Source organism: Pelodiscus sinensis, chromosome 2 (genome assembly GCF_052426305.1).
Source record: "Pelodiscus sinensis isolate ZL-2025 chromosome 2, ASM5242630v1, whole genome shotgun sequence".
NCBI lineage: Eukaryota > Metazoa > Chordata > Testudines > Trionychidae > Pelodiscus > Pelodiscus sinensis.
In genome coordinates this window covers 116,691,144-116,709,726 of record NC_143053.1, presented here as the reverse complement: position 1 = coordinate 116,709,726, position 18,583 = coordinate 116,691,144, and the positions used below count along the sequence as shown (strand labels likewise).

The 18,583-nt window shown below is 44.7% G+C and overlaps 1 protein-coding gene across 1 annotated transcript; it reads left to right on the top strand.

Moving 5' to 3' along the window:
* Positions 1 to 12,790: 12,790 nt before the first annotated feature.
* Positions 12,791 to 16,296, top strand: LOC149525329 (uncharacterized). Its single transcript, XM_089776402.1, has one exon. The coding sequence runs from the start codon at positions 14,399 to 14,401 to the stop codon at positions 15,827 to 15,829; it is 1,431 nt and encodes a 476-aa protein (XP_089632528.1). The 5' UTR covers positions 12,791 to 14,398; the 3' UTR covers positions 15,830 to 16,296.
* Positions 16,297 to 18,583: the final 2,287 nt, after the last annotated feature.

The window sequence follows — 18,583 nt, the reverse complement described above, 5'->3', positions numbered from 1 at the left end:
AAATACTTCATGAATCTCTGTCTGCCAGCACAGACTCAACAACATACCTCGCTGCTGCTATGGGGACAACATAAATATCCATAGGGCTTTGATTGTATTACAGCAATCAAAGCTGGCTCAAATAAACATTGGACTTTGCTCAATGCACCACTGAGCACATAATGCTGGAGCAGGGCAACATTAGAGCAGCACGATCTAAAAACCACCATCTATAACCAGCACAAAAGTGAGTGGGTAGAGATGGCAAGTCCTCATTCTCCTCTGTCTAGCACAGGCATGGCCTTAGTGCACATTAGGGGAATGACTGAATGCATTATCTGGAACAATCCCAAGCAATCTGATCATTTTCTTAAGCTTGGAATACACATGAAATGGAGCCAGTATCTCCAAGAGTCCACTCTTCTCTACATTTTTGTTTTAGAAAGTAAGATCTCCAGCACTGGTTTTCCTTGAGCCCCATGGCTTGCAGAAACCCTCCACTGGCCATGAATGTGGCTCTAATTTCTTTTGCTTCAGGGAATTTCAGCTCCTGAGCTCACGGTTCTAGAAACTTGTAAGACTGATTGTACAACATATGTGGTTTGTCTGCCAGCAGGGCTTTCAGTAGCTCAGAGGATGCTAAAAGGTCCTTACAGTTGTGATGTCAAAGAAAAGGTCTGGAGCTAGGGTTGTTCTGTATCCATAGTTGGATGGTTCATGCAATCTATTCCTGGAAACAAACACATACCCAAATCCCTCTAACGCTTCTGAAAGGCGCTACTGGTACTAGAAGGGCAAGGTTATGTTTTCTGTGCAAAACTGTAGCACTAGCTGTACTTGCTTTGTACACTCTCCAACGCATCACCAATGTGCCTCAAAACCTGACCAAGCAAAGGTTACGAGTAGGGGTGACAGCACGTAAAATGTCTTATTGGTATAACGGCTGGCTCCAGAAGGGATGAGACCGTAGACAGCTGGGAGTCCGGGGCCCATTTAAGTCCCCAGACAATAGAGTAGCTGCCACTTTCTCCCCCAGCCCCTGGAAGTGGTGGCCTTGCCCACTCCCAGCTGGAGGGTCCTTAAAGCGCTACCATGATGTTTTAATGTTGCTGCCCCTTTTGCCATCTCTCCCCTGAGGGCCACTGATTGAGGGGGAGGGGTCAGCAAAAGGGGCAGCAATGTTTAAGTGCTACTGTGGCAACACTTTAAATATTGGCTGTTTACAGACCCACTACTGGCAGCCACTTCTTACAGGTATGCCATGCTGGCCTCTTTCATCTCTAATTATGAGGCAGGTTAGTTTCCACACTGACTCAATTCTTGTCTTCTCTACTGTGAGGTGAGTGATTGTAAGCACTTTGGTTTTTAAGCATTATCCTCATATCCGCCTCTATTACACCTATGCATTAAACACACTGACTTCTGATGCAGTCAGTTGTAAGAAAGAAATAGCTTGAGTTGGGGAGGGAGAGGACAAGGCACACACTGTGCATGTCATTTCAGCTAGATAATTGTCCTTATTACAAGGGATAAGAGATTGCAGGGGAGTACCCTATAATTATGGAGATAGCGACCACTACAGAGAAAGTATTAAAACTGGCTTGATTACTCAAAGCAACTAAAATCCACTTGAAGATGGAAAGATATCTAATCTAAAAGGTATGTACCAATATTTATCATGAAGATCCTATTCTGGTAAGATCCCCTCAGAGAAATTCTTCTAACTGTTTGAGCTAAGGCAACGTTCCAAAACAAATACATGTGATTGCACAGACAAGCCATCCAGGAATAGGCTGGGCATAGACACCCTTGTTATTTTTTATTTATGTTGGCTTCAGTGAGAAATACGGATGAGTAAGTTACACAATGAGGGTATGTCTACACTGCCACCCTAGTTCGAACGAGGGTGGCTAATGTAGGCATTCGAACTTGCAAATGAAGCCCGGGATTTAAATATCCCAGGCTTTATTTGCATGTTCCCGGGCGCCGCCATTTTTAAATGCCCTGTAGTTCGAACTCCCTGCCGGTGGCTACACGCGGCACGGACTAGGTAGTTCGAATTAAAGCTCCTAATTCGAACTACCGTTACTCCTCAGAAGTAACGGTAGTTCGAATTAGGAGCTTTAATTCGAACTACCTAGTCCATGCCACGTGTAGCCGCGGGCAGGGAATTTGAACTACGGGGCATTTAAAAATGGTGACGCCTGGGAACATGCAAATAAAGCCTGGGATATTTAAATCCCGGGCTTCATTTGCAAGTTCGAATGCCTATATTAGCCACCCTAGTTCGAAGTAGGGTGGCAGTGTAGACATACCCTAAGAGTAAGCCTATATTTCATTTAAAATGGGAGAGGATAAAGCATAGAAGATTTCTCTGTATAAAGGCATGATAATCAGAACTGTAATGTCCTGATGTGTACACACACCACATTTTTTCTGGTTGCACAATGTAATTTTCAGATAATACAAATTGATCAGTGTCACACACTGACAAACAGACTTGATCTCAGAATGAAAGTAAAAATACACCTCATCAATGCCTCAGGTAGCTGTTTGAATAAACAAACCTGAATTTATTCATCTACTGTACCTTCTGGTTAACGGATTGAAAGCATCAGGCCCTTGAGGAAGACTAAATCCATAGTTCAGCAGTGTCTGCCTGCCATCATCATCATCAGCCCCATCTTTTGATGTTTAGTGAGAGAATATCAGATGAGCCAATCATCAGGCCTTGCTAGCAGGGGTTTCCCCTGTAGGTAGAACATAAGCATCTTTTAGAGCAATGATTCCAAATCTGTGGGTCACAGTCTCTTGGAGTGTTGTGGTAGATCAAAAGGAGAGCCCGGGTTGTTGTTTTTTTAAAATGGAATTTTATCTACAATGAAAATGGAAAGCTTCCCAGACCCTAATTCAAATCAGACATATTTCTTGCATTTTGTAAAACAGCACACAGTGTGATCAAACAAGAATAGCGGGTTGCGTCTCACACCAAGCAGAGCTGGGACAGGAACATTGCAAGAGCACTACTGAGCAGGAGAACTGTAGTTTCCATTATCTCTAAAATAAGTGGGCCTCTGCTAGTGTCACAGTCTTATCCCTCACTTACTAGCTTTTTATTAGCCATTGGAGTGCCAATTAAATTGTTAGAGAATCATGCCAAGCGATGTGACAGAGAAAAAGGACTGGAAACTGTCCCGCAGGAGGATAAAGCTCAGCTCCCTTCTATCGGGGTTGGCAGGAATGGTTTCAGGATGTGAGACTTTTTGCAGCCCTATGCTAGCTTTGCTGAATTTCACCATTGTTTGATATAGATTTATAAACATTTAAACATCCATAATGGGGTATTTTGCATTTGGGAATATTAAGAAACTCCTATAATCTTGGGTTTTTTATATTTGGCAACAGAAAAATGCCAGCACTGGTTGGCAGAGTGAAACATGATGAAAACACACTCCACAGAGGGCAATGATTCTGACGAGGATAATGTGGACATATGTGAACAAAATGTATTTTTGCACCATTCTTATGGGCTGCCTTCCATCTCACAAATTTGTGGCTTGGGCGGATTGCTTATAAATATAGCAATATGGCAGTCAAGTAAAATAAATCAGAATCTGTGACCACCTCAGCCTTCATTTATAATCCTGTGGTGTTTTTTTTTTTAATCAGTGCACTGACTAATAAATACTTTGTGAGTAAAAGCGACTTACCAATTACGTGTCAAGGTCTAGCTTAACACATGAGGTTATGAATGTCAGTCATCTGCAGGTACCACCAGAATTGCTGCAATTAAACAATCAGACAATAAGTTACCTGTAACATTTCCTCACCCTTCAACAAAAAGAAGACTTGCTTAATCATCCAGTAAAACCATGGAAATTCATAATTAGGACCAACAAATTCTAGCAAGACTCCATGGACAAAAGATCATTTGGTTAATTTACATAAATTCTCTCTTGTCTTGTTCAGAACAAATATTTAATTCACATAAGTTAGTCATTACAACCAGGCTACACTCCACTAGCAGAGCAGACATTGATGGATACACTGTACGAGGAAATTGAACAAGTGTGCAAAAAGTATTGATAGGAAAATCATCCATCAGTCTTGATCCAATAATAAGTCCTTATGTGACAACAAAAGATGGAGTTGTCTTACAGCAACTCTTCCTAAATCTGGAAATGGTCAGTGACACTTCCTCAAGGAAGTTACTAACAACCACCAGTAAACTCCAGATCCTGAATCCCCCATCAATAACTCTATAATGTCCACTCACTCTCGCTAGACACTCACAGAAATTAAGTGTGCTGTCTCCAAAGAGTCAGTGTACACATGGGCCCATTAGGTTAGCTGAGGATTCATTCTCATACTTCAATATATGGGTTATAATATATGGGTTATAAGCAAAACTAAGAATAAGTTTATTAAAGAACAGATCTAAGCAACAGAGTGGAAAAAAAAATGGTTACAAACAAAACACTTTCTCGTGAGTGAAAATTTTAGCAACTTAACTGTTCAGCCAAAAACTCTCATTTGAAAATTCTCATTTGCATCAAATTACCAATATCTGCAGGCCTATGGATCCAACTTTCCCGGAATTGGATTATGGTTCCCTTTGTTCTATAAGGAGTGGATAGCCAGCATGTCTTTTCACTCCCTATCTATTCTCCCAAAGTCAATAATCTTTGCCTCACAAACCAGGAACATTTCTTGGGGTGCAGACTCTGATGTGCTCACTAACCTCTTTTACACCCGATTACCTCATATATAAACTGTACTTTAATCAAGCAATGATCTGATACCTTGCAGGTTACTTCTGGATACCTATGACCACACAATGTCAGGGGACAGTAAGTATGTCAGGCCTGATACTTGAATAAGAGGTCCATAATTGACGTAAGTCTCAACCTATGGACTTAGAATAACCCACAACCATCTGCTATGTTCAGCCACCATAAGTTGGAAACAAAACCTAGAGAAGTCAGGAGAAGTCAGCTTTGACGTAGGCAGACAGAAAAGTCTCAGCTGCAGCATTACTAACAGGAATAGATCTATAGTCACAAAATCATGAGGAGGAGGAGAGAATGGACAAGCTAATCCTGAGTTTCTGCACCCTCTTCCAGATAATAAAAATGATAAGGCTTTGCTTATTCCACTAACAAAGCACAGAGATAAGTAGACCACAAGATGTTTTTACTAAATGAAAAATACAAAAAGGTTACAGAGTACATGAATCTCACTATCGTGAAAATTATTTGTTAGTGTTTTTGTATAGACATGTTTTGAGTAAGTTAATTGGATATAGTATTGATAAGGACAACTCATTTTTAACTATATTAAATGAGCATCAGAAAACAAGTTCAGAATTTAACTCCAAGGATAGAGCTCAAGACAAAACAACTAGGATTTTTAATCCTTACGCAACTCGACTGTACAAAAGCTGGAGCCCAGGATGAGAACAGACTCTGGTTGGCCATTAGGAGACACCCATCCGTTTTATTGGGGATGGGATGCATTAGATGCTGGGTGTAGTATGTATTGTGTTGATTGATAATTGCTAATACACATACATATATATCGATAAGAAAGTTTACTGTATGATAAAGGCTCTTTTAGTAGGATAAGGCCCCATTAACTTGTCAAGGGCCATTGGGCCCTGGAAAGGGGGGTGGGAGCTCCAAAATTATGTGGTTAGCTATTGAGTGGACCCTCTGCCAATTGACAATGAGGGGCTCTTAAATGTTCTGCTGTATAGAAGTAATCCTAAAAATAGTAGCAGTAAACTATGAATAAGAATTCAAATGTCAAGGGACTAGCTTTTTCCACACGTAATGCTGCAAATTTAACATGTGAGAAGAAATCTAGAAAAAAGATAATTAAGGGAACCTGAAGCTTATGGAGTATGGTGCAATGTTAATTTCAAGAACCTTTTAGCCAAGATGTAACTACAGTTTCAGAAAGAGGGGAAAATGCTGCTGAAGGTTTAAAAAAAAAATCCTTCCATAACAGCCACTTCACTTCAGCTTTGGTGAAGGAAAGAGGAGAATCCAAACTAATTAACCCCAGAGATGTATGATAGAATGCAGTGGTTGACTGTTTTGACCCATTTAGTAAAAGCTGACCTATCCTGATGACAGCTTGTGAAGAAAATCTCCATAAAATAGATGGAACTTTCACAGCCAAAGCAGTCGACAGCAGGCTAAAGGGGAATATGGAAAAAATGTTAATACACTGAAACCCCTTTTTGTAGCCTTGGCCAAACCATAGAATAATTGCTCCTGCATTGCTCATGCCGTTGAAGTTTGGTAAGAAATACCCAACAACAGAATTAAATTGCAGGCAGTGAAGAAGTGAATAGATCAAGCCCTTCAGGTTAAGAATATTGGCAAGAAAATGAGGTGAAGTATCAGGGCAGACTGCTAACTGCTGAACAAGATGCGGCAGCTATGATGTGGCCATCTAGACTATTAGTCACCCTTTTGTCATGCCAACCATAATAAATTTTAGGACTAGAGGTCAACCATTCAAGCAGTATGTTTGCTGATGGTTATGTTAAAGAAAGTTCTTACAGGTCAGCAGTGTAAGTCTCTCGCTAAGCACTTAAAAACAGAGCCTGTGACATGCTAAACCAGTTTTGACAGTAGTAGCATCTTCTACGGGGGAGGGGAGGGGGGGAGACGACTATTTTGGGTCAGGGGCCACTGACACTCAGAAAAAAAAATCAGTCAGGGGCTGCACACAACAACAACAAAAAAAGAAAGACCAAACCCTCACTGATGTGGCCCCCAACTGAGGAGAAAGACATTCCCCATATTCCCTTCACACACCAGAGCCTACGGGGCTCAGACTAGTAGATTTTGTGTGCTCCAGCCCCATGATGGGACGGCAGGTGGAGTGGAGCATCGGCATGGGCTCCCCAATGTTGGGGGGGGGAGGAGAAGTTGTGAGTCCCGGGGGGCCAAATCCAGGTAAGCCAGGAACCCACAGAATGGAGCAACTGGCATATGCTGGTGGAGGTTGGGCATGTTGACACAATCGAACACCAAGTCTGGTCCCAGGAAACAAGCACAGATCAGAGGGACCACATAGTTATGTGGCTAAGGGACGATGATCAGTGGCTGCAAAATACTCCTGCATGCATAAGGCTACTTTAATGGAACTTTCCCCAACCCTGTTATACAGGCATAGATAGAATATTTTCTTCATTTGAACTAATTTACTCAATGTTGAAAAATTGATTAGGAGAAAAAAGGATATCTTGTCAAAGACAAAGGGAATGAGATCTACTAGTTATAAAAGTTTGCAGGATGGCCTGCATAACTTATGAGACTTTGTTCATTTTCCAGAGATTTAGGCAAACAGGAATATAACCTCCCATCACTTATGCATACTTTCCTCAGGCGGACGCAAAATAATCAGTTTTATTTACTGATAATCAATCTTTCTGTTCCCTTAATAAATAATTTAGCTGTGAAAAATGTTGATGAGAACATTGTGTCCAAAACATTTGATTAGTTTGATTAAACAATTTTCATACACTATTGTGTAACTTTAAATAAATTTGTTATCTTAATGCCGCTCTACACAAATTAAAATGTTAATTGTTTAGTAAATAAGCAATATTCACCATTTTATAACATACTAAAATGTTCAATAAGAATCTGAAAATAAGTTATATAATTGCTTACATGTTTATGTATAGCATACCCTCCTAGGTAGCAAAAAAGATTACCGATGAAAAGGCTCTACATAACTATTAATAGTTTATTTACAGGTATCTCAACCAATGAGAATGCACTTTTCTTTTGAAAATAAAGTACAAATGGAAAAGTTGATTAAAATTGATTATTTAAAATCAGCTTGATTCACATCAGTCACCCTGTTCTGTAGTTGAAACAAAATACAGGACTATGTAGCACTTTAAAGACTAACAAGATGGTTTATTAGATGATGAGCTTTCGTGGGCCAGACCTACTTCCTCAGATCAAATAGTGGAAGAAAATAGTCACAGCCATATATACTGTGAAAGTAGAAAGAATTATACTGTAAGAAAAAGATGAATTGTGCTGTAATAATTGAATAAGTTGAAGGAATTCTGTTTGTCTTTTTAAGAGGAAGAAGAAAAGTATGTTAATGTTGATTGTAGGTATTCAGATCAAGGTGCTAGCCAATTTGGGCCTGAGTTTAACAGGAAAAGGAACATTAGGTGTTAGACAGAAAGCAATTCCAGATAATCAGGGAGATTTAGCCAGGAGATTGCTGTGTGCTTGATATTGAAATGAAGATACTTAACCACATTAATAATGTGAAGTTTTGCCACACCCTTTGATCTTGTTAACTTGGCCTTTTGACTGTATAAATCAAGGGGTTTGAACCATGTACAGGGCTCACATTTTTCTGGATGCATTTTAGCAAAGCTTTGCTGAAATAAACCGAGCGGTCTGCCAAATCTGTGAGTCTTGTCTGACTTTGACAATTTGGAGGTTCCACCGAGATGGCAACCGTCTTCGCTGAAGCTGTGTGATCCCTGACCGTCTTACAGGACTACCGTGGCAGCCAGCACCTGGGCATTTGGCCCGAGCAGTCCTCCGCCAGAACGGAAAGGTGCACAGCCAAAGCGAAGTCTATGCCATCGAACCTGTTGGTTCCCGCTCTGTTCTGGTAGGGATCCCGGGATCTAACATCAGGACTCTGGTCAGGTAATTATTTTGTCCGGACTGAGGACTGTCCTGTCTCTGTGTCTATCCGTCTTCCCTGTGGAGTGAGTGAGTCTGGGAGCCATCCCTGCCCGGGGACTGGCCGACCAAGGGGCTCCTGTCCCCACGGTCTGTGTGACTGGAATCTGCACATCGCAACCGCACCGCACCTTGGATAAAATCCTTGGAGTGAACGCAAGGGCGACTGAGGCAGTAGCCTGTAGGCTTCTTTTGTGTGTTGCACCGGGCACCGCTCTGACGAACCCAAATTTCCTCCTGGTGTGATTGGTGTGTGAAGTCCTCCTGTATGGGTAACCAGATGTCTAAGCAAGGGCAGTTCCCTAAAGGGACCCCGGCTCATTTTATGTATTTTAGGAAGGGTCCAGACTCCTGTAAATTCCTGGGAAAATGGTCTAGGTTAACCCTAGGGGAGCCCAAATCACAGTGGCCACTGTTAGGATCCTGGGACAAAGACCGAGTGGACGTCTTAAGAGACAAACTTGGCCTCCCCAAAACTAAATTGGCTAAATGAGAGGTAGATTGCTTCATGCAGTGGTGGGAAGAGGCAAATCGTAGATGGACCGAATCGAAGCTCGCCTCCCTTAAAAATTCTAATGATAAATTAAAGGCCCTATTGGATGCAGCCTCTCCCACCACCAGCCCGAGTGCTCCCCTTTACCCAGTTCTGCGTGAGGATCCGGATCGAATCCGACCCCCTCCATACTCCCGCCCCAGTGAGGGAACAGAGGAAGAAAGGCCTTCGGTAATTTCCGATGATGAGGATGAAGAAAATACCCTTATTGGCCTCGCAGCCCTGCAGAGTGTTCAAGGTCTTCCAACCCCAAAAAGAACCCCTCCACGTTTGAATCGCAAAGATTCCCCTGATTCCTCTTTCGATACTCCCAATTTAATGATCTCACCATCACCCTCTCGCCCTCTTCCCTCTGCTTCCTGGACAAAAACCCCTGATGGAAGGTGGGAAAGGGACTCGGACAAACTTGTTCTGGCACCCTTGCGGGTCCTTAAGACGGAAGGGGGTGGCTCCACTTGGAGTCATAATCCCTGGACTCGTACAGAACTTCTGTCAGTAATTAAAGGTTTTCCTAAGCCACAGGAAAATCCTATTAAATTTGCTGAGGAATTTTTGCTGGTCTGTGAAACCTATGAACCCTCTGAGACAGACCTCCTCCAACTGTGTAAACTGTTAGTCTCTACCAGCCAGTATGAAAAGTGGCTGACTGCAGCAAATTGGCCAGCTGAAGCACGCCATTCGACCATGAAAAATACTGGCCCAGACACCGCGTATAGAGACCAGTGTAGGAATATTTGGAGACGCCTACACGAAGCCATTCCCCGAGTGTGGTCCCCTAAGCCAAACTGGGCAGCCATACGCTGTTGCAAACAAAGGCAAGGGGAGAGTCCGGGAGATTATCGGACCCGGCTAACAGACATTTTCTTACAACATTCAGGAATACAACAGCCCGATGAAAATGGACAGGGGGCCCTGGCGCATGCGTTTGTTGATGGTCTCCTACCAGCTACTAGTAGTATGTTAAAGAAAATAAGTGTTGGATGGGAGACCGAAACCATGGACAAATTGCAAGCAGTAGCAGAGCATTGTCACCGCACTCTAAAAGGGAAAGAGGAACAGTCCTCACAAAAGTTAATGGCTCTACAAATACAGCATTATTCAGGGCAGGGCAGACAGTACCGGGGACGGGGGGGGGGGGCACCAAGGACGGGGGCGTGGTCGCGGGGGAGGCCGTGGAACTGGATTTTCAGGTTTTGGAAGTGTCTGTAATTACTGTAGGCAGCCCGGACACTGGAAGAACGAGTGTCCGCGCCGACCTAATAACCTTGCAGACAATCAGCTAGGCTCCCTGCCGGCTGGTCCCCAGCCTTACTTTGCGCCGCAACAATGACGGGATGCCGGGGAACCTCAGGAAATTTTAGCTCCCTTACTACCTCTCTCCCCCACTGGTGAATGTGTCCTGACTGTCAATGATCTCTCTCTCCCTTTCCTCACTCTCTGCAGTCCGTACTACCGACCTGCCTGCAGTTCCCCGCTCTGGAAAAACCGTGTCCGCTGTGGGCATTACGGGAATCTCAACCCCTTATCCCCTTTCAAAACCCCTACCGGTTCAAGTTGGTCCCCTCTCCGCAGATCATGCATTCCTTCTCTCTGACTCCACTCCAGTAAACCTTTTGGGTCGGGATCTGTTATGTAAACTTGGCTGTACCATCTACTGCTCCCCGGATGGTGTCTACCTTCAAATTCCCCAGTCCTCCCTGTGTGATTCTGCAGCCTCCCTGCTGTCTGAAACTTCCCTTTCCACTCCGATCCCCTGTTATCCATTGGTTCCGTCCCTTGAACATCTAATTTCGCAGGTTCCTTCCTCTCTATGGCCATCACACCCATCTGAGGTGGGCCATTTAAATACTGAACCTGTTCGCATTACCATTGATGACTCCAAACCCCTGCCTCGCCTGTCCCAGTACCCTCTAAATCCTGAAGCAGAGGCTGGCATTGCTCCAGTCATGACCGCACTGCAGGAACAAGGCATTATTGTCCCCTGTTCCAGCCCCTGTAACACCCCTATCCTCCCAGTTTGAAAAGCTGATGGTAAATCATGGCGGTTTGTTCAGGATCTTCAAGCCATTAACCGCATTGTCATACCCACCTTTCCTGTAGTCCCTAACCCAGCTACGATTCTGGCTTCTATCCCGCCAGATGCAACTCATTTTACTGTTGTGGATTTGTGCTCTGCTTTCTTTTCTGTCCCGGTTCACCCTAAGTCCCAGTATCTTTTTGCCTTTTCTTACAAGGGGCAGCAGTACACATGGACCACACTTCCCCAGGGGTATACAGAAAGCCCGTCTTACTTTTCCCAAGCATTAGCCAGAGACCTCGCCGACCTGGTTTTCCCAGCAGGGTCCACACTGGTCCAATATGTAGATGACCTACTCCTCTGTTCCCCTTCATTATCTGCCTCAGAAACTGACTCTTTACTGCTTCTCACTTCCCTAGCAAACAAAGGCCACAAGGCTTCTCGCTCTAAGCTACAGCTCTGCCAAGTCTCTGCCACATACCTTGGCTTTCTTTTCTCCCAGGGTTCCCGTACGCTTTCTCCCACCCGCATCCAAGCCATCCTTAGCTTTCCCTGACCTCGCTCCCCACGCCAAGTCAGAAAATTTTTGGGCATGGCGGGTTTTTGTAGACAATGGGTTGCCCAATATTCTTCTCTCGCTAAACCGCTCCAAGAACTCACTCGGTTCTCTGTACCTGACCCTATGCCATGGCCCCCAGAGGCCGAATCTGCTTTTATTTCTCTCAAACAGAGTTTGGCTTCTGCCCCCGCCTTAGGGTTACCTGACTATTGTAAGCCCTTTACCCTTTTCTGCCACGAGCAATCTGGTTGTGCACTTGGGGTTCTTACTCAGGAGCATGGTGGCAAAAATCGTCCAGTAGCTTATTTCTCTGCCACCTTGGATCCTGTTGCCCAAGGTCTACCCCCCTGTCTGCGTGCTGTGGCTGCCGCGGCACACCTAATTGAAATGTCTGAGTCCCTTGTCCTCCGCTCTCCTGTTTCTCTCATGGTCCCTCACTCTGTAGAAACTCTCCTGCTACAACGTAATACAGCTCACCTTTCCTCTGCCCGCCTCACTAGGTACGAACTTTTACTGCTTTCGGCTTCACATATCACCATAAAGCGCTGTTCTCAGCTGAACCCTGCCACTCTCCTTCCTCTGTCTAATGACGGTGAACCCCACGACTGCCTTGCAACTGTCTCTGCTGTCACCGTCCCGTGCCCCGACCTTTCTGATGTCCCTGTCTCTAACTCCGACCTTGTGTTATTCACTGACGGTTCCTGCTTTAGAGATAGCCAAGGTCGTCTCCTTGCAGGATACGCTGTGGTATCACTCTCTGAAACCCTAGAAGCTGCGCCTTTACCTTCTGTGACCTCAGCACAAGTTGCTGAACTAGTTGCCCTAACCCGCGCTTGCTTTCTGGCTGAGGGACGCTCCGCCACCATTTATACTGATTCTCGATACGCTTTTGGGGTTGTACATGACTTTGGCACCCTCTGGCAAGCTCGGGGTTTCCCTACCTCTGCTGGTACCCCTATCAAGAATGGCCCCTACATTTCTGCTCTCCTGTATGCAGTTTTACTCCCATCTGCCTTAGCTATTGTTAAGTGCCCTGGCCACTCCACAGCAGATACTGATGTTGCTAAGGGTAATGCATTTGCTGATGCAGCTGCTAAACATGCTGCTGCCATAGAACCTTCCCCAGATGCGTTTCTCGGTTCCCTTTCTGTTTCTGTACCATCCCTTTCCGAACTCACCCTGCTCCAAGACTCTGCCCCAGAAACAGAAAAAGACTCCTGAGTCGCCCAGGGTTGCTCTCTACACCCTGATTCCCTTTGGCGCTCGCCTAGTGGTGCCTTTGTGGCCCCCTTTTCGCTCTACCCAGCTCTTGCCGCCCTGCTACACGGCGTTTCGCATGTCGGAAAGGAGGGTATGATCTCTGCTGTAACTAAGGCAGGATGGTGGGCCCCCCATTTCAGCTCTTTTGCAGCTCGCCACTGTGCCGCCTGTACCACTTGCCAAAGCTACAATGTTGGCAAACCTGTAAAGGTAGCTCACGGGTTCTGGGGCCTGCCCCAAGCACCGTTCTTGCATTGGCAGCTTGATTTTGTACAAATGCCTAAGTGTCAACACTATGAATTCATTCTGGTTATGGTATGCTTATTTTCGGGTTGGATTGAAGCCTTTCCTTGTCGCAAAGCTGATTCACTGTCTGTTGCCAAATGTTTGTTAAATCATATTATGCCTGTCAAAGGAATTCCTGCCACTTTGTCCAGTGACAAAGGAATTCCTGCCACTTTGTACACATTTTACTGGACAACTTGTTCAGCACCTGGATCGTGTATTACATGTCACGCACTTGCTGCACTGTCCCTACCACCCACAGAGCGCAGGTGCTGTTGAAAGACGAAATGGCATGCTAAAAAATAAGCTTGCAAAAATTTGTGACTCTACAGGGTTAAGCTGGCCAGCGGCCTTACCATTGGCCCTTATGGAAATTCGATCCACCCCATCCCAAAGACATAAATTAAGTCCTTTTGAAATTGTTATGGGGCGCCCTATGCGAACAATGGCTACCATTACTCCAGTCTCAGACTTGAACTTGACTCACAGTATACTCCTTCAGTACTGCAAGGGACTAATGCAAGCTGTAAGTCACTTCCATTCACAGGTTCGAGCCGCCTGGCCAACCGAACCCACCTCTGACGCCTGCCACACCCTCGAGACAGGTGATTGGGTCTACATACGACACCACCAACGAAAACACGCCCTGGAACCCCGGTGGAAGGGCCCGCATCAGGTGCTGCTCACTACCCAGACGGCTGTTAAGCTATCCGGCATAGCAGCATGGATACATGCTTCTCAGTGTAAGAAGGCACCATCCCCAGCAGACCAGTCATTGCCTCAGGACCACGCAGAGTCAATTTTGACTCCAGAAGAAGACGTAGAGGAACAGCCTGCAATACCTTACAACCTACGTTCACGTAAGGGTTGCCTGAAGCAGACGACAACCAAAAGCAAGGCCCAAGAAGAAGCAGCAGTGAGCCTAGCGCCTGCTGCCTGGTGGACATAAAACCGTGACTGCGGTTCCCTCAGCTGAGGTTGTCAGAACCAAAAAGGGTCTTGCCTCCAGCATGTGCCTCTGGTGGGGCCTGTTCCTCGGCTACTGGTGTCTTAAGGTCTGGGGAATCCACAATGACAATGACAATTCTTTTATCCATCAGCAAGTATGGATCGCTCAGACCCTTAATATCTCTAATTGCTGGGTCTGCAGCCACATCCCAGCCCACTCACAAGCTGGTGTTCCTGTCTTGGCAATCCCACTTAATTCCCCAGGCCTCACCGGAGGACCTCATCCATTTAACAAGACATGGAACAGTAATGACACTTGGGAAGCAGTAGGAATAAATGTATCTAAATGGATAAGCGTGGTGGAGGGAAAAGGTCACTGGTGTTGGGTGTGTAATGGGACGGGGCTGAATCTGGGGAGGAGCAGTTGTCTTCAGCATATTGTAACCAATGGTGTGTGGGATTATTCAAACAAGATTGAAAAATGGAGGACCGGGTATGGGGATATGAATTTTTTCTCAACCTGGGATCAAACAGGGAAATCACTCTCCTGCTCCCGCTACAGCCACCCTAGTGAGAACAGTACAATCTTTCAATGCCGTGCAAATAACACCACGCCCCGTAAGGAGAATCACCGTGTGCCCTTCAGGGGATATTACTCCTCCTTTGTAGACACCTATATGGCAAAGGGGTGCAACCGACCCTTCCCGGCTTTGATAGGGCATCATTGGGTCTGTGGGACAAAGGCCTATACCACATTACCAGTTAACTGGTCAGGTATCTGTTATCCCGCCCAACTCTTCCCACAATTCCGAGTGTTAGAGTCCTTCCCACGAGAACGCCTCCGTAATTTTAGGCGAAAAAGAAGGGACTTGTCGGATGCCCAATGGTATGTGAATCACATAAGCCCTTTAACTTGGGAAGAGGCTATTGGTGGTTCCTTTATCCCACTTGGGGGAGTAATACATCATGCAAAAAGGCTTCTGAGGTTACAAGCAGTAGTTGAAATCATGGCAAATGAAACTGGAGAAAGTTTAAGGGCCCTGGCCAAAGAAACGGGAGCGATCAGACAAGTGGTCCTCCAAAACCGTCAGGCATTGGATATAGTGCTGGCAGCAAAAGGAGGGACCTGTGCTCTCATTGGCAAAGAATGTTGTGTATATATACCAGACAACACCAATGATGTAATAGATCGCGCTAGCTACTTAGAAAAAATTGCATATCTTCCTCACGAAGAGCCAAGTTCCCTGTGGAAATGGCTGAGTAACTTGTTCAATTTCTCTGGCATAGGAAACTGGTTGTTTCAGGGAGCCCTGACTATCCTATTTGGGATCTTAATGATTTTTGTATGTTTTCAGTTAATCTCCTGTTGTATCCAAAACTGTGCAAAACATATCACACAGCTAGCTACCCCTCACCAGAGTGCTAATCTGATGATTTTAAATATCACTGATGAACAGAGAGACAAAGAACGGTTAATGCAAGGAACCCAGTAATTGTTGGTCATAGGCGAGGCTTGACCAAAAGGAGGGATTGTGAAAGTAGAAAGAATTATACTGTAAGAAAAAGATGAATTGTGCTGTAATAATTGAATAAGTTGAAGGAATTCTGTTTGTCTTTTTAAGAGGAAGAAGAAAAGTATGTTAATGTTGATTGTAGGTATTCAGATCAAGGTGCTAGCCAATTTGGGCCTGAGTTTAACAGGAAAAGGAACATTAGGTGTTAGACAGAAAGCAATTCCAGATAATCAGGGAGATATAGCCAGGAGATTGCTGTGTGCTTGATATTGAAATGAAGATACTTAACCACACTAATAATGTGAAGTTTTGCCACACCCTTTGATCTTGTTAACTTGGCCTTTTGACTGTATAAATCAAGGGGTTTGAACCTTGTACGGGGCTCACATTTTTCTGGATGCATTTTAGCAAAGCTTTGCTGAAATAAACCGAGCGGTCTGCCAAATCTGTGAGTCTTGTCTGACTTTGACAATACCAAAGGATACAATTAAAAAAAATGAACACATATGAAAAGGACAAATCACATTTCAGAACAGAAGGGGGATGGGGGGGGGTGAAGGAAGGTGAATGCCTGTGAGTTAATGATATTAGAGGTGGGGAAGGGTAGATGTCTGTGAGTTAATAGTATTAGAGGTGATAATTGGGGAAGCTATCTTTGTAATGGGTAAGATAGCTGGAGTCTTTGTTCAGCCCCCCACGGAGAGTGTCGAATTTTAGCATGAATGCCAGTTCAGAGTATTCTTTCTATCCCTGTTCTGTAGTGACTCACTACTTATCTTCAGCAAGTCACTTACCTCTGTGCTTCAAATTTTCTGTAAAGTAATGGTAACACCTTTAAAAAGCTCTTGAAAAATAAATCACTATGCTCATGCTAAATATTGTTGCGGTTATTTTGTTAACTTATAAGCCACACAACAAACATTCCATCCAGAGAGCAAGTGGAGAAAGAGTGATTGGATGAAAACAGAACATGCTTTGTTTGCATACTAGCCACTATCTGCCTTTAAACTTGGATATTTAAACACTCCCTAAGACTTGATTTACTGCTCTGCTACATTCTGAAGCTGTTGTGGATTTACCAAGATAAAGAGCAACAGCTACATGAGCAGACTGACAGTGCTAGTAGAAATACTGTAAGTTACACCATAATAGGTTTCTCAGAAACCTATCAGTGAAACCACTGATCGTATGTCTACATTACAAAATTAGATTGAATTTATTGACACAGACTTCTAACATTCAATTTTATAAAGTCGAAAGTGCATGTCCCCACTTAAGCACGGTTGGTTGACGGAGTGCATCCCACTACCATCAACTCTTACACCACTGAGTAGCTATCACAATTTCCTCCACCCATCTGAATTCTGTGTTAGACTCCCAATGCCAATGGGACAAAAACATTGTCACAGGTGGCTGGGGGTACATGGTGTCACCCTCCCATGATGCACTTACGTCCTTCTCCCTCCCTTGGCAAACAATGATTTCATATCATTTTTTTCCTCTGGTTATCTGCTCTGCTCAGCTGCGAACTGCTGTGGCAAGCAATATAAACATGTCACACATTATCCTGCAGTTTGTCCAGAGCCTAGTCAAGAGCCGCCAGTGTAAGGAAAAGTGTGAGGAGACCACAAACACAGACATGCAGGAACTCACTGAATGGAGCAATTGGCATATGCTGGTGGAGGTTGGGCATGCTGACACAATCAAACACCAAGTATGGTCCCAGGAAACAAGCACAGATCAGAGGGGCCTAATAGTTACACGGCTATTTGACGATGATCAGTGGCTGCAAAACTTTTACATGCATAAGGCCACTTTAATGGAACTTTGCAAATTGCTCTGCCCCACCCTGAAGTGCAGCAATACCAGAATGAGACCCACTCTGAAGGTACAGAAGTGAGTATTAATTGCCTTGTGGAAGCTTGCAACACCAGACAGCAACCAGAATCATTTTGGAGGGGGTAAATCTACATTGGGGGCTGCTGTGTTCCAAGTAGCCAAGGCAGTCAATACATTTCTGCTACAAAGGGTGGTGACTGGGGGAAATGCGCAGGACATAGTGGAGGGCTTTGCCATGGTGGGGTTCCCTAACTGTGATGGGGGCAATAGATGGAATATATTGCTATCTAGGAACCAGACCACCTGGCCAAAGAATGCATAAATTGCAAGGGGTACTTCCCAATGGTGTTGCAGGTGCTGGAGGATCACAAGGGCCATTTCACTGACCTCAGCATGGGATAGCTGGGAAAAGAGCATAACGTGTGCCTCTTTAGGAACACCTGTCTCTTCAGAAAGCTGCAAGATGGAACTTTTTTCCCAGACTGGAAAGTTACCATTGGAGACACTGAAATGCCAATCGTTATCTTTGGAGACCCAGCCTACCTCTTGTTCCTGTGGCTCACAAAGCTGTGCACAGGCAGCTTGGACAGCAGTATGGGGCAGTTCAACTACAGGCTGAGCAAGTGCAGAATAGCCGTGGAATGTGTTGTTGGCCATTTAAAGGGACAGTAGTGCAGTTCATGAACTAGGTTAGATCTGAGCAAAAGCAATAGTCCCATTGTTATTGCTGCTTGCTGGGTACTGCATAATATCCGTAAAAGGGGGCGGTTTCTGGGAGATCACCTGACAGCCAGTTATGAGCAGCCAGCACAATAAGAGCACGTCAGGCACACTCCACATCAGAGAGGTTTTAAAAGCCAGTTTCATGAATGACCAGACAGTGATGTGTCCGTT

Bases quoted from the DNA above. Each gene is read 5' to 3' on its own strand.
- LOC149525329 (XM_089776402.1), top strand. From the start codon at position 14,399: ATGTGCCTCTGGTGGGGCCTGTTCCTCGGCTACTGGTGTCTTAAGGTC.